General features: G+C 45.0%; 2 protein-coding genes across 3 annotated transcripts in view; one reads left to right on the plus strand and one right to left on the minus strand.

The window, feature by feature from the left end:
* Nucleotides 1-23: 23 nt before the first annotated feature.
* Nucleotides 24-5,415, minus strand: LOC117550657 (DNA repair protein XRCC2-like). Its single transcript, XM_034223133.1, has 4 exons — nt 5,289-5,415; nt 2,467-2,548; nt 1,916-1,951; nt 24-144 (listed from the first exon to the last, which is right to left on the minus strand). The coding sequence occupies exons 1-4, from the start codon at nt 5,307-5,309 to the stop codon at nt 32-34; spliced, it is 252 nt and encodes an 83-aa protein (XP_034079024.1). The 5' UTR covers nt 5,310-5,415; the 3' UTR covers nt 24-31.
* A 55-nt stretch (nt 5,416-5,470) lies between these two features.
* Nucleotides 5,471-16,308, plus strand: part of LOC117550654 (zinc finger MYM-type protein 1-like) — a 31,210-nt gene continuing 20,372 nt past the window's right edge. Inside the window, exons 1-2 of one of the 2 annotated variants that reach the window (XM_034223127.1) lie at nt 5,471-8,133; nt 14,447-14,578. In XM_034223127.1, the coding sequence (XP_034079018.1) occupies nt 5,718-8,117 (2,400 nt within the window). In that variant the 5' untranslated portion in view covers nt 5,471-5,717 and the 3' untranslated portion in view covers nt 8,118-8,133; nt 14,447-14,578. Of the gene's footprint in view, nt 8,134-14,446; nt 14,579-16,308 lie in introns of those variants that run through there. The other variant, XM_034223126.1, reaches the window with a different exon arrangement.

A 16,308-nucleotide genomic window follows, 5' to 3' on the forward strand; every position in this document is an offset into this window, starting at 1 on the left:
TTCAGCCTGCTGTCCAGGATGCTGACCAGTCTTAACATGTCCAGACTATAATCGGTGCCATGAACACAACGTCCACCTCCAGCCCTCCGGCGCTCAGAGGCAGCAGACAGCGACTCAGAAGGTGGTACAGGAGCTCCGTCTTACCTGCAGGGGGGAGGAAACTCTCATCAAATCAAGTGCATTCATTTCTGTTAGAAAAATCTCACTCGTCACTCATTCTGACGTTTTCTCAAAATTCAGACTTTTTCTCAATTCAAAAGCTTTATTAGCATGACCATATTTACATACAGTATTGCCCAAGCAAGAAGTTGTAACATCATACAAAAATACATACAAATAAACAATGAACAGTTATAAACAACTGCTAAGAACATGTTTGTTTTTTTGTTGTTTTTTTCTTCATTTCTCAACATTTTGAAATGTTGGCTTTTTCTCAAAATGTTGTTTTTTTCTGAAAATCTCAAACTGTTGACTTTTCTAAAATGTGACGACTTTTTCTCAAATAATGTTTTTTTTTTTAAATCTCAAATGAGACTTTTTCTCAAAATTCAGACTTTGCTCAACATTTAGAAATGTTGGCTTTTTTCTCAAAATCTCAAAATGTTGACTTTTTCTAAAAAGGTCAAAATATTGTTTTTGACTTTTCGAAATGTTGGCTTTTTTGAAAATCTCAAAATTCTGACATTTTCTCAAAATGTTGACTTTTTTCTTTTTTTAATTACTTTTTCTATATATATTGTTTTTTTCTGAAAATCTCAAAATGTTGACTTTTCTAAAATGGTTAAAATATAGTTTTTTTCCCTCAAAATCTAACATTTTTGACTTTTTCTCAAAATTTGACAACTTTTTCTCAAAATTCAGACTTTTTCTCCAAATCTCCAAATTGAGACTTATTGCCATGTTCACAGCTACAGTTGGGAAAGCTTTGTTATCACGTTACTCTGATATTAGAAGAGGACGTTCAGGATTTCCCAACAGAACCCTCGGTTTATACTCTCTATATATTCTATTGAACCCGGATGACGCCAGCTCACACTTCCTGTTTCTTTTGTGGAGATATAATGGCGCTTTTCCACTGCAGCACGCAGCACCGCTTTTGTTGCTTTGACACTTGGGCGAGTTCCGGCTCAGGGCGACTTTTCCACCTTTTTTCTGGCCCTCCAACAACGGGCTGAATACGCTAAACTATACTAGTGACGTAAACACTCAACTGCTGATTGGTCCGAGAGAATCGCTGGCAAGGGGGCTACAACTACAACAAGATGAACATATTTGACCGTGATTTAATTGTAATACACGTTTCAAAATGATGCCGAAGTAACAACATACTGATACCGGTTAGTACAAACCATGAATTAATGCTTTGACAAGTCTGCAGACAGACGGCAGAGAAACACCTTTTAAAATGCGTGTTTTCTAAATGGAGACCGGCTAAGCTAACGTTATATATGCTCCGACCGTCCACACTCACAACAACGGCCTACAGACATAAATAAAGCAGCGACTGTATTCTCCATGACACAGGCAGTCTGTGGTTTGTACTTGTTTCACTTCTGTCTAGTTTCTGAACAGATATGAGGAGCTGTGAGCTCTGAGTGCTAACAGCTAACGGCTGTGTTGGCTTTGTGGTTCGCATTGAAGATGACGTCACGGCAGTTTTATGCAGTGTCGCTCCGCCCGCCGATCGCTCCGCCTACACTGCGTTACCATAGTTACTGCCCCAGCTACTAAACTGTAATGGAGTGGAGACACAGCATAAAGTGAGCCTGGCCTACCAAGGCCTAACCATACCGTACTAGCCGTGCGAGGCCCTGCAGGGACGCCATAAGAGTCAAAGGTTTCTCTCTCACTCAATAAGTCAGACCTGCCATCAATCAGAGTGTGTGCGTGTGAGCCTGTTAGAGTGTGACCTCACCTGTCCCCTCTGGTCCGTACAGCTCCACCACCTCACCTGTCAATCACAGTCAATCATCAATCATCCGCCTCCAGTTTATCATTTGAGTTTTGGTTAATTGTCATGTGACGTCTCTGTGGAGGAAACTCTTCAGAGACACTGAGAGAGGATTCATGGACAACGTGTGTCTTTTGTTCGATTTAATAAAGAAAGTCAGTATAAAGTGAGATGGATCTGAAGTTCAGGAGCAGAGCAGCTTCCTCCTCAGAGGAGAGAGAAGCTCTGCTTTCAGTCTCTGTGTGTTCATGAGAGGAACAGCTGCTCCTCCTTCCCATCATCAACCTCCTGACAGGTAAACCCTTAATGTCTCTGTCACTCACAAGACTAGCAATTCACTTTGACAGAGAACAATCAGAGGATAAGTATTATGTGTTTATTTCAACAAGGACCATGCATACAAATACATGACTCTCAGAGAAGAGATGAATGATGCCAGGTCATAGCTCATTTCCTGAGGCTCAGACTGTATGTGTTAAATGATTATATGATCAACAGGAAGTGGTTTTTCTCACCGGGTTCAGGTCCTCCGTCTCCAGGAAACAGTTTGTTCTCGATGTCCTTCAGACAGCGACGAGCCTCCAGACGGGCGAACAGCTGCAGACACATCCCACACTGATTATATACTACCTGCTCCTTCTCTACCTGCTCCTTCCCTACCTGCTCCTTCTCTACCTGCTCCTTCTCTACCTGCTTCTTCTCTATTTTCAATGTGAATTATTGAATATATACAATCTGTGTTTTCAGAATCAGAATCCCTCTATTTGTCCCATAGAGAGACATTTACAGTGTTAGAGCAAAAGTGAAGAGCCACATATGAATGAAGAAGCCAACAGACCTTAGTGTAGCATGCAGCTAACCAACAGACCTTAGTGTAGCATGTAGCTAACCAACAGACCTTAGTGTAGCATGTAGCTAACCAACAGACCTTAGTGTAGCATGTAGCTAACCAACAGACCTTAGTGTAGCATGTAGCTAACCAGCAGACCTTAGTGTAGCATGTAGCTAACCCTAACCAACAGACCTTAGTGTAGCATGTAGCTAACCAACAGACCTTAGTGTAGCATGTAGCTAACCCTAACCAACAGACCTTAGTGTAGCATGTAGCTAACCCTAACCAACAGACCTTAGTGTAGCATGTAGCTAACCAACAGACCTTAGTGTAGCATGTAGCTAACCAGCAGACCTTAGTGTAGCATGTAGCTAACCAACAGACCTTAGTGTAGCATGTAGCTAACCAACAGACCTTAGTGTAGCATGTAGCTAACCAACAGACCTTAGTGTAGCATGTAGCTAACCAGCAGACCTTAGTGTAGCATGTAGCTAACCCTAACCAACAGACCTTAGTGTAGCATGTAGCTAACCCTAACCAACAGACCTTAGTGTAGCATGTAGCTAACCAACAGACCTTAGTGTAGCATGTAGCTAACCAGCAGACCTTAGTGTAGCATGCAGCTAACCAGCAGACCTTAGTGTAGCATGTAGCTAACCAACAGACCTTAGTGTAGCATGTAGCTAACCAACAGACCTTAGTGTAGCATGTAGCTAACCAACAGACCTTAGTGTAGCATGTAGCTGACCAACAGACCTTAGTGTAGCATGTAGCTAATCAGCAGACCTTAGTGTAGCATGTAGCTAACCAGCAGACCTTGGTGTAGCATGTAGCTAACCAACAGACCTTAGTGTAGCATGTAGCTAACCAACAGACCTTAGTGTAGCATGTAGCTAACCAGCAGACCTTAGTGTAGCATGTAGCTAACCCTAACAAAGACCTTAGTGTAGCATGTAGCTAACCCAACAGACCTTAGTGTAGCATGTAGCTAACCCTAACCAACAGACCCTTAGTGTAGCATGTAGCTAACCCTAACCAAACAGACCTTAGTGTAGCATGTAGCTAACCAACAACCTTTAGTGTAGCATGATAGCTAACCAGCAGACCTTAGTGTAGCATGTAGCTAACAACAGACTTAGTGTAGCATGTAGCTAACCAACAGACCTTAGTGTAGCATGTAGCTAACCAACAGACCTTAGTGTAGCATGTAGCTAACCAGCAGACCTTAGTGTAGCATGTAGCTAAACCTCTAACCCAACAGACCTTAGTGTAGCATGTAGCTACCCTAACCAACAGACCCTTAGTGTAGCATGGAGCTAACCAACAGACCTTAGTGTAGCATGTAGCTAACCAAGCAGACCTTAGTGTAGCATGCAGCTAACCAGCAGACCTTAGTTAGCATGTAGCTAACCAACAGGACCTTAGTGTAGCATGTAGCTAACCAACAGACCTTAGTGTAGCATGTAGCTAACCAACAGACCTTAGTGTAGCATGTAGCTGACCAACAGACCTTAGTGTAGCATGTAGCTAATCAGCAGACCTTAGTGTAGCATGTAGCTAACCAGCAGACCTTGGTGTAGCATGTAGCTAACCAGCAGACCTTAGTTGTAGCATGTAGCTAACCAACAGACCCTTAGTGTAGCATGTAGCCTAACCAACAGACCTTAGTGTAGCATGTAGCTAACCAAGCAGACCTTAGTGTAGCATGTAGCTAACCAACAGACCTTAGTGTAGCATGTAGCTAACCAACAGACCTTAGTGTAGCATGTAGCTAACCAACAGACCTTAGTGTAGCATGTAGCTAACCAACAGACCTTAGTGTAGCATGTAGCTAACCAACAGACCTTAGTGTAGCATGTAGCTAACCAGCAGACCTTAGTGTAGCATGTAGCTAACCAACAGACCTTAGTGTAGCATGTAGCTAACCAACAGACCTTAGTGTAGCATGTAGCTAACCAACAGACCTTAGTGTAGCATGTAGCTAACCAACAGACCTTAGTGTAGCATGTAGCTAACCAACAGACCTTAGTGTAGCATGTAGCTAACCCTAACCAACAGACCTTAGTGTAGCATGTAGCTAACCCTAACCAACAGACCTTAGTGTAGCATGTAGCTAACCCTAACCCTGGATACAGACAGTCAGAACCAGAAAGCAGATCATTCTGATCATCATGGATTCATCCAGAGATTCTTCTTTAAAGGGTTTTAAAACGATGGTAAATATGTTGTTATTTACTTTTCTATTTGCTTTAATGTTGTGCCTTTCTTGGTCAGATCTGACCGGGACAAAGATGCTTTAATAAAGTCTGGATTGTATAAATGTAAGGATTAGCATGATGTGCATTATCAAACTAAAGCACTTTAACTGTATTTCACTTTAACAGATACACGTGTACTTCCTGCAAAGTGAAGTCATCGCGTAACGCTGCCGCTAAAACGCAGATATGTTACTTAATATGCGTTTATTAATCACATGTTGTTGTTAGAAACACGTGTTGTTTTTACCTGAGCTCCACTTTCAGTCATTTCAGCTGCATGATCAAAACAAAGCACTTCCGGGTTCCGTTTAGCGTAACGGACCAATGGGAAGAGCTACAGGAGTGAGAGGAGCGCGCTGACATGTAGGCCCAATCCCAAACCACGCCCTACACCCTACCCCTACACACTCCCCTCCGTGGAGTCTCAGCTCAACCAGGCTCCCTCCTGTCAGATGGAGGGAGCAGGGGCGGCGCCTGGGGGTTGCTATAGCAACTCCAAAAATTGGCCTAGCAACGGCTTAGCAACCCCATTGTTCTGTTATGAAAATGTATCTATATTTATACACATTCTCGCGAGATCTATCAGGGGTCGTTGTACGTTAAAGCGCGAACTGTTACTTGGCTAATGTTGTTCTAATTCTCAGTGTGTGAACCATGATGTGAACACAGATCGAAAATGGAAAGATTTCTCACAAGTCAGCGTAAACGACCGCGATCTCCAACGGAGCCGGTCCAGCCGGACAACCCTGCTATCCACAAGGATCCCGATGTCCACTATGAAAACCGGGAGGATTGGGACCACGAAGAACAGGTGCCCCCGCCAACTGACCCGCTGCACCCGCAGCAGCAGGACCAGCTAGCTGCTACCGCGAGCTGCAGTGGAACGAGCGCTGCTCCCCTCCACACCGTCATTGACATCAGCCAGTCAGCCTGTGATGGACCAAGACGTCCTATGCTGAGAAAATACCCGACCAAGAAGTACGGACTGCAAATGCGGTCATTTAATAGTCGATGGTACGAGCAATATACTTGGCTCGAGTACTCAGTGACTATGGACAGTTTATTTTGTTTTGCCTGCAGGCATTTTGCTCATGAAGGACGCCGGTTCCATAAAGAAACCGCCTTTACCCATGACGGATTTAGCACCTGGGTTAAAGCTAAGCAGTCATTCCTTACACATGATGTGAGTGGAGGACATAAATACGCCATGGATGCATGGTCTGAATTTAAATTAAGGAAAGAGAGTGGCTCAAAAATCAGCACCGCACTCAGCGAGGGACATTCACAAAGTGTGCGTGACAACAGGGAATATATGCGGGCAGCTGTGGAAGCTTTGCGTTACATTGCGTGTCAAACCATTACACAACGAGGGCACAGGGAGGGTGAAGCATCACACAGGGGGAACTTCATCGAACTGTTAGACCTGATTGGCAAGTTTGACAAAACTGTGGCAAAAACAATATCCGATAATCCGAGAAATGCAAAGTACTCACACCACGACATACAAGATGAGCTCATTGAGCTGATGGCAAATATGGCCAGGGATCAAATGAGTGGGGAAGTACAGGAAGCTGGAGCGTTTGCACTGATGGTGGATGAGAGCACAGACGTGAGTCAAAAGGAGCAGGTGTCTGTGGCAGTGCGCTACATACATAACGATGGCATCCAGGAGGAGTTCCTTCACTTCACCCCAGCTGATGGACTGGACGCCGATTCTCTTTTTACTACGATCAAACAGACGCTCAGTAAATGCAACATTGATCACAACATGTGCATTGGCCAATGCTACGACGGTGCCGCTGTGATGTCGGGGTGCACTGACGGTGTGCAGGAGAGGCTTCGGAAGGAGGTGCCACAGGCCCTTTATGTACATTGCCATGCCCACCGGCTACATTTAGTTTTAGTTGACTGCGTCAAGAATGTAAGACCAGCAGGGGATTTTTTTGAAGTTGTGCAGATGCTGTATCATTTATTTTCTGGCTCTGTCGTGCACAACATTTTCCATAAAAAACAAAAGGAACTTGAACCAACAGAAAAGCCGGTTGAACTAAAAAAGCTGCCAGACACTAGATGGGCTTGTCAGTATTCAGCACTGTGGGCCATTCAGAAAACACTGCCAGCAATCTATGCCACGCTCGATGAGGTCATCACGCAGTCACGCGCTCGCAGGAAGACAGAAGCTCGAGCTGTGAAGGCACTGATCGACGCTCACTTTGCTGTGCAACTCACTCTATTTGAGGATATGTTTCGGGCCACCAAATTATTGTCCGACTATATACAGTCCCCAGATCTGCAACTGGCATCTGCTACGGATCTCGTTGAGTCGGTAATTACATCCCTCTCCGAAAAGCGAAACGAAAAATCATGGAATGAAATTTTGGACAAAGCACAAGCCCTCTCCATCAAGACTGGCATCCTCCTCCTCCAGTTGAGACAAGAGCGACGTCAGCCTCAGCCTGCAAGCCACCTACAGGGGTTTGTAGTTGATGCTCCAGCAGCAACACGTCCACCACTCACCTCCTCTGATGACATCCGAAAGCACTGCTACTACCCTGTCATTGATAGACTCGTCAATGAAATGAAAAGGCGGTTTTCGTCTGAATCTTGTGGAGTTCTACAGGGCGCGTCTGCCTTAAACCCAGCACATGAGTCATTCCTTGAGATGGAACACCTGTCACCCATGGCCCAGTATTATGGGGTAAACACGGACAACCTGTCTGCAGAACTGCACCAAGTTCGACGGCTCCTTGACCGAACAAAGCAGCAGCAGGGACACACTGTGAAAACCACGCACGAATTTCTCTCGCTTCTCCGGCCATACAAGGACGCATTTATTGATTTGCACAGACTTGTGTGTATATCGGTCACACTGCCTGTCACGCCTGCAACCTGCGAACGCAGCTTTTCTGGTTTACGGCGTGTCAAAAACTACATGAGGAGCAACAGCGGGGACTTAAGGAATATCAATGTGGCTTTGCTGTCCATCAACGCAGAACGTGCACGAGCCCTTGATGAGCAGGAGATCATAGACGCTTTTGCTTTGAACCACAATAACAGATGCATTGTCCTGCTCTGACAGATGTGACCCATTGGTGAGTGGCTCTGCTGTGTGTGTGTGTGTGTGTGTGTGTGTGTGTGTGTGGTGTGTGTGTGTGTGTGTGTGTGTGTGTGTGTGTTGTGTGTGTGTGTGTGTGTGTGTGTGGTGTGTGTGTGTGTGTGTGTGTGTGTGTGTGGAGTACGAGACGGTAGGAGTTGTGTTCGAGTGTGGGGGAAAGTCATAATGAGTGTTATATATTGATTGGTTCTGTAAGGCGTGGCTGTGGCCATCAATACCAGAAAATAAAGAGAACGTTTTGGACATTGAAGGCTCGTGTGATCTGTGATCTTGAATAGCGGTGAACGCTACAATATGAACAGGCTCGTGCTTGGCCCACTGGTATTGTTTGTTTATTTATTTTGAAAATTAACTAGCAATGCTGTGCTGTCATATAGCAACTGCTAAACTACTGCAGCTAACAAATCCTGGCGCCGCCCATGCTCAGAAGAATTTTAAATTCTATCCTGTGTTCTATAGGGAGCCAGTGTAAGGCAGCCAGAACAGGAGTAATGTGGTCCCTTTTCCTAACTCTGGTTAGTACACGAGCTGCAGCATTTTGAATCAGCTGAAGCCACTTGACTGACTTCTTGGTACACCCTGATAATAAAGAGTTACAATAATCCAGCCTTGAAGTAACAAATGCATGGACTAGTTTCTCTGCATCGTTTTGAGGCAAGATATGCCTGATTTTTGCAATGTTACGTAGATGGAAGTAGGCGGTCCTTGAAATTGATTTTATGTGGGCGTTAAAGGATAAATCCTGATCAAATATAACACCAAGATTCCTTACAGTCTCACTGGAGGCCAAATTAATGCCATCCATAGTTAGTATATCCTTAGATAATTTGTTTCGTAGATTCTTCGGGCCAAGTACAATAACTTCAGTTTTGGTCGTGTTTAACATCAAAAAGTTTAAGGTCATCCACGTTTTTAAGTCCTTGAGGCAGTCTTGAATTTTATTTAGATGATTAATTTCATCAGGCTTGATTGATAAATATAGTTGAGTATCATCCGCATAACAATGAAAATGTACAGAATGATTCCTTATAATATGCCTAACGGAAGCATATATAATGTGAACAAAATAGGTCCGAGCACTGAGCCCTGTGGCACTCCATGGCTAACTTTGGTTTGCGTGGAAGTTTCATCATTGACACGTACAAACTGAGAGCGTTCAGATAGATAGGACCTAAACCAGTCTAAAGCAGTTCCCTGTATGCCAACTAAGTGCTCTAGTCTTTGCAATAAGATATCATGGTCGATAGTATCAAATGCAGCACTGAGATCGAGCAAAACAAGAATAGAGACACGTCCCTTGTCAGAGGCTATTAGAATGTCATTTGTGACTTTAACCAGAGCTGTCTCTGTGCTATGATGTGTTCTAAAGCCAGACTGAACATCTTCAAATAAATCATTGTTTTTTAAGTAATCAGCTGTTTTGCGACCGCTTTCTCAAGAATGTTTGAGAGGAACGGAAGATTAGAAATAGGTCTATAATTGACTAAAACCTCTGGATCGAGGTTGTGCTTTTGAAGAAGCGGTTTTATCACTGCTACTTTGAATGATTGTGGAACATAGCCTGATAATAAAGACATATTCATAATATTTAATAAATAAGTGCTAATTAATGGAAAAACGTCCTTCAACAGCTTAGTTGGAATTGGGTCTAACATACACGTTGATGGTTTAGAAGAGAGAATCATTGAATTTAATTGTTCAAGGTTTATGGCTGAAAAGCATTCTAGTTTACTATCTAGTGCAGGGGTGGCCAACCAGTCAGAGGTTAAGAGCCACATTTTGTCTATGTTACTGCAAAGAGCCACATCAAACACACAGTCACTGATACCGCTTGTTTCAGTTTTTTGTTTTCTGGAGACAAGATTTCAACCACGTCACTGATGCATTTTTGTGGCATTGGGATATATATTTTTTAATTCCTCTGGAGCAGAGAGAGGAGCTGTGGATTATTGTTATTGATTAATGCATCAGTGTTTCTTAGGGTCAAAAACACTAAACTCACAACTTAAAATGAAAGTGTTTAGTTTATTTAATTAAAGAGCACATGTTCAATGTGAAACGTGACAGTAGATATAGATTATTTGCAATTTGGTGCTATATATATATATATATATATATATATATATAAAAAAAAATAATAATATATATTTTTTAAACACCTTGAATTTCAGGGGGGGGCGCGGGGCTCCGTTGGCGGGGCGCAGCGCCCCTCCAAGACAATGGTAGGGGAAACACTGGATAGTGTTTAATCAACGATAGGTTTCCCCCCCTCATAGGTGATTGGTTCACTGCATCGCAGGTATTATTGTGATTGGCTCTTGGGCCACATCAAAATTAGACGCGCTGTCATCCTCTCATACTGACACCACACACGTATAGGGAGAGCCGGGACGAAAGTAACACGGGACGAAAGTAACACGGGACAAAAGTAACGGAGCGATTTTATCCGAGCCCAAACAACTTTGACCGGCCAAATTACGTCAGAATTATCAGCATTCAGTACTTAACAGACTTACTAACTATCAGGTTTAACTGTCAGGAGTAGCTAGTGTTGTCACGATACCAACATTTTGGTTTCGATACCAAGTCAAGAATTGCGATTCCGATTATTTTTCGATACTTTTCTTAAAAAAAGGGAAACAGTCTTAAATGTAATTATTGTGCTTTATTTCACACAAGAACCATAACCATAACACAAACTTTTAAACAATGAGAACAATAAATAAAATAAATGACAAGAATTCATACATTTCTCACAGACAGGACTCGTGGTGTCCGTAGGCTTGCCCTCACTGTCAGAAATATAGCTAAAATACTTCCAAATTTCGCTTCTGGCGTCTTTTTGTCAACAAGCTGAGGCGCAGCGGCAGTTGCACTCCCACTTGCAGCCATGCTTCTTGTTTTCTCACATGCTCTGGCAGCTAGCGCGTGCACGAGAGAGGGGATGGATTTAGCATGTGCACGAGAGGGGAGGGACTGCAGGCACGGCTGCAGTGCAGGGGAGTGGAAGCAGAGCGCTGAACACACACGGCTCTTATTAAAACGGCGCTTTCTCACCGGAGTACTTTTCCCCGTCATTCTTAAAGTACCGATACTAATGAAACGGAGGAATCGTAACGTTTTTAACGGCAGAGTATCGCGGTACCTTTCAAGTATCGGTACACCGTGCGGAGTCAGTGTCTCTCCCCCAAACTCACACACATACAATTCGATATGAACTGAAGAGCCGCATGAAACTAGGCAAAGAGCCGCATGCGGCTCGAGAGCCGCGGGTTGGCCACCCCTGATCTAGTGTAATATTAGAACTTACGTTTCCGGGAGCTGTTGATAACACTATACTGGTCAAAGGCAAGAGGTCATTCATTTTGTTTCTAAGAGTAACAATGTTATCGTTAAAAAAGCACATAAAATCATTACTACTGAGTGCTATGGGAATAGAAGGCTCAATCGAGCTGTGGCTCTCTGTCAGCCTGGCTACAGTGCTGAAAAGAAATGTTGCATTATTCTTATTCTCATCTATTAATGAAGAGTAGTAGGCTGCTCTCGCTTTACGCAGTGCTTTCTTATATTCATTGAGAGTAATATGCCAAATTAAACGAGATTCTTCAAGTTTAGTGGAACGCCATATCCTTTCAAGTTGTCTCGACTTTTGCTTTATTTTGCGGGTTTCGGCATTATGCCATGGAGCTAATCTATGTTGTTTTATTTTCTTCTTTTTCAAAGGAGCAACAGAGTCTAATTTTATTCGCAGCGCATCTGTAGCACTATCAACAACATGATCAATTTGGGGTGGTGTACATTTTGTATACGTTTCCTCCCCTACATGCAGAAAACATAAAATAAATCTCACGTACCCCCTGCAGTACTCCAACGTACCCCTAGGGGTCCGCGTACCCCCATTTGAGAACCACTGCTCTAGATGATATATTATATTGAAATATATGAGTGTGTTTAAATATCTGAAGCTGAAACAGAAACACTTTGTCATTAAAAGTTTATTAAACCTGTTCAACAATAAATACATCTGATACAAAACACTTTCACAACAACATCAGATATACATCTCATCGTTACATGGCCCCGTCGGACCTGACCTGTCAATCAAGTGATCGACCAATCAGAAGAGGCGCTGAAGTCTGACAAAGCACGATAAGAGGGTCACATGACCTGTCTGTCTCTCTGTATCACACGTCTGTCTCACCCGTCTGTCTCTCTTTATCGCCTGTCTCTCTCTCTCTCTCTCCATCGCCTGTCTGTCTCTCACCTGTCTGTCTCTCTCTATCGCCCGTCTCTCTCTCTCTATCGCCTGTCTGTCTCTCATCTGTCTGTCTCTCTCTATCACCTGTCTGTCTCTCTCTATCGCCCGTCTGTCTCTCACCTGTCTGTCTCTCTGTATCACCTGTCTGTCTCTCTCTATCGCCCGTCTGTCTCTCTCTATCGCCCGTCTGTCTCTCACCTGTCTGTCTCTCTGTATCACCTGTCTGTCTCTCTCTATCGCCCGTCTGTCTCTCACCTGTCTGTCTCTCATCTGTCTGTCTCTCATCTGTCTGTCTCTCTTTATCACCTGTCCCTCTTTATCGCCTGTCTGTCTCTCTGTCTGTCTCTCTGTATCACCTGTCTGTCTCTCTTTATCACCCGTCTGTCTCTCTGTCTGTCTCTCTGTATCACCTGTCTGTCTCTCACCAGTCTGTCTCTCACCCGTCTGTCTCTCTGTATCACCCGTCTGTCTCTCTTTATCACCTGTCTGTCTCTCTGTATCACCCGTCTGTCTCTCTGTATCACCTGTCTGTCTCTCACCTGTCTGTCTCTCACCCGTCTGTCTCTCTGTATCACCCGTCTGTCTCTCACCTGTCTGTCTCTCTGTATCACCCCGTCTGTCTCTCACCTGTCTGTCTCTCTTTATCACCTGTCTGTCTCTCTGTCTGTCTCTCTGTATCACCCGTCTGTCTCTCTGTATCACCTGTCTGTCTCTCTGTATCACCCGTCTGTCTCTCTGTATCACCTGTCTGTCTCTCACCCGTCTGTCTCTCTGTCTGTCTCTCTGTATCACCTGTCTGTCTCTCACCCGTCTGTCTCTCTGTATCACCCGTCTGTCTCTCACCCGTCTGTCTCTCTGTATCACTCTCTGTATCACCCGTCTGTCTCTCTGTCTGTCTCTCTGTATCACCTGTCTGTCTCTCACCCGTCTGTCTCTCTGTATCACTCTCTGTATCACCCGTCTGTCTCTCTGTCTGTCTCTCTGTATCACCTGTCTGTCTCTCACCCGTCTGTCTCTCTGTATCACTCTCTGTATCACCCGTCTGTCTCTCTGTCTGTCTCTCTGTATCACCCGTCTGTTTCTCACCCGTCTGTCTCTCTGTATCACCCGTCTGTTTCTCACCCTTCTGTCTCTCTGTATCACCTGTCTGTCTCTTACCCGTCTGTCTCTCTGTATCACCTGTCTGTCTCTCACCCGTCTGTCTCTCTGTATCACCCGTCTGTCTCTCTGTCTGTCTCTCTGTATCACCCGTCTGTCTCTCTGTCTGTCTCTCTGTATCACCTGTCTGTCTCTCACCCGCCTGTCTCTCTGTATCACCCGTCTGTCTCTCACCCGTCTGTCTCTCACCCGTCTGTCTCTCTGTATCACCCGTCTGTCTCTCTGTATCACCTTTCTGTCTCTCACCCGTCTGTCTCTCTGTATCACCCGTCTGTCTCTCTGTCTGTTTCTCTTTATCACTCTCTGCATCACCCGTCTGTCTCTCACCTGTCTGTCTCTCACCCGTCTGTCTCTCACCCGTCTGTCTCTCACCCGTCTGTCTCTCACCTGTCTGTCTCTCTGTATCACCTTTCTGTCTCTCACCCGTCTGTCTCTCTGTATCACCCGTCTGTCTCTCTGTCTGTCTCTCTTTATCACTCTCTGCATCACCCGTCTGTCTCTCACCTGTCTGTCTCTCACCTGTCTGTCTCTCTCTATCACCAGTCAATCTTTCAGAAGTCCCGCCCCTTTCCTCTCTGTCCCCCATGACCTTTTTTGGTCTTCCTCTTTTTCTGGGTCCTTTTGCTCTGTCCTGATTGGCTGTCACCGGACCACGTGACCTCTCCCCCTCTTCCTCCCTCCTCTTCCTCCTCTTGGTGCTCATGTAGTAGTCCACCCACCATCGGGGGATTTTTGTCTCTCTGCGTCTGGACCAATCAGGAGTCTTTTGGGGAGCAGGGGGGCGGGGCTTGTCTTGTCTCTCCTCTTCCTCCTGTCTCTCCTCTTCCTCATGTCTCTCTTCTTCCTCTTGTCTCTCTTCCTCCTGTCTCTCCAGCAGGTATCTGATTGGAGGACAGACGGCCGTCCTCCTCGGCCTCTCCGTCTCCCTGATGTTCATCTTCATCTCCTCCTCCTCCTCCTCCTCCTCCTCTTCCTCTTCCTGTGCTCCTCTTTGTCTTTTCCTGCTCCTCCCTTCTGATTGGCCGACATCTCTCCTGTCCTCGGTCCTCTCCCTCTTACGGCGAGATCTTGCTGCGATGTGATTGGTCAATTTGGTATACCCCTTCCTCCTCCTCCTCTTCTTCACTGGTGTTAATTTGCACCGCCTGTCAGCACAGAGACTCTGATCCTCTTCCTCCTCCTCTTCCTCCTCGCTCAGAGGAGCGATGAGTCCGGGGGGGGGGCTCGCTGCACTGATGCATGCTGGGTATCCAGATGAGCTCTTTGAGAGATGCAGGCTGATGCATTGTGGGGGAGCAGCAGCACAGGTAAAGGGGGGGGCTGTGGTGCTGCAAGAGACCATCTGCTCTCCCACAATGCCATGCAGCACACACACACACACACACACACACACACACACATTATATCACAGGTCTCAGATATATCCAGAGTCTGTCTCTGATTGGCTGAAACACCAATGGAGAAGAGGGGACACATGTTGATGTAGAAGAGACATGAAGAAGAGGGGACACATGTTGATGTAGAAGAGACATGAAGAAGAGGGGACACATGTTGATGTAGAAGAGACATGAAGAAGAGGGGACACATGTTGATGAAGAAGAGACATGAAGAAGAGGGGACACATGTTGATGTAGAAGAGACATGAAGAAGAGGCGACACATGTTGATGTAGAAGAGACATGGAGAAGAGGGGACACATGTTGATGTAGAAGAGACATGAAGAAGAGGGGACACATGTTGATGTAGAAGAGACATGAAGAAGAGGGGACACATGTTGATGTAGAAGAGACATGGAGAAGAGGGGACACATGTTGATGTAGAAGAGACATGAAGAAGAGGGGACACATGCTGATGTAGAAGAGACATGAAGAAGAGGAGACACATGTTGATGTAGAAGAGACATGAAGAAGAGGAGACACATGTGATGTAGAAGAGACATGAAGAAGAGGGGACACATGTTGATGTAGAAGAGACATGGAGAAGAGGGGACACATGTTGATGTAGAAGAGACATGAAGAAGAGGGGACACATGCTGATGTAGAAGAGACATGAAGAAGAGGGGACACATGCTGATGTAGAAGAGACATGAAGAAGAGGGGACACATGTTGATGTAGAAGAGACATGAAGAAGAGGGGACACATGTTGATGTAGAAGAGACATGAAGAAGAGGGGGGACACATGTTGATGAAGAAGAGACATGAAGAAGAGGAGACACATGTTGATGTAGAAGAGACATGAAGAAGAGGGGACACATGTTGATGTAGAAGAGACATGAAGAAGAGGGGACACATGTTGATGTAGAAGAGACATGAAGAAGAGGGGACACATGTTGATGTAGAAGAGACATGGAGAAGAGGGGACACATGTTGATGTAGAAGAGACATGAAGAAGAGGGGGACACGTGTTGATGTAGAAGAGACATGAAGAAGAGGGGACACGTGTTGATGTAGAAGAGACATGAAGAAGAGGGGACACGTGTTGATGTAGAAGAGACATGGAGAAGAGGGGACACGTGTTGATGTAGAAGAGACATGAAGAAGAGGGGACACATGTTGATGTAGAAGAGATATGAAGAAGAGGGGACACATGTTGATGTAGAAGAGACATGGAGAAGAGGGGACACATGTTGATGTAGAAGAGACATGAAGAAGAGGGGACACATGTTGATGTAGAAGAGACATGAAGAAGAGGGGGACACATGTTGATGTAGAGGAGACATGACGAAGAGGGGACACA

The sequence above is a fragment of the Gymnodraco acuticeps genome, unplaced genomic scaffold (genome assembly GCF_902827175.1).
Source record: "Gymnodraco acuticeps unplaced genomic scaffold, fGymAcu1.1, whole genome shotgun sequence".
Lineage (NCBI taxonomy): Eukaryota > Metazoa > Chordata > Actinopteri > Perciformes > Bathydraconidae > Gymnodraco > Gymnodraco acuticeps.

What these genes read in the sequence shown, in the direction of transcription:
- LOC117550657 (XM_034223133.1), bottom strand. Translation starts at nt 5,309, where the DNA reads ATGACTGAAAGTGGAGCTCAG. An exon ending in TGACTGAAAGTGGAGCTCAG is followed by an intron (nt 2,549 to 5,288) that starts GTAAAAACAACA and finishes ATGTGTCTGCAG; the next exon opens with CTGTTCGCCCGTCTGGAGGC. An exon ending in AGACGGAGGACCTGAACCCG is followed by an intron (nt 1,952 to 2,466) that starts GTGAGAAAAACC and finishes TGTGATTGACAG; the next exon opens with GTGAGGTGGTGGAGCTGTAC.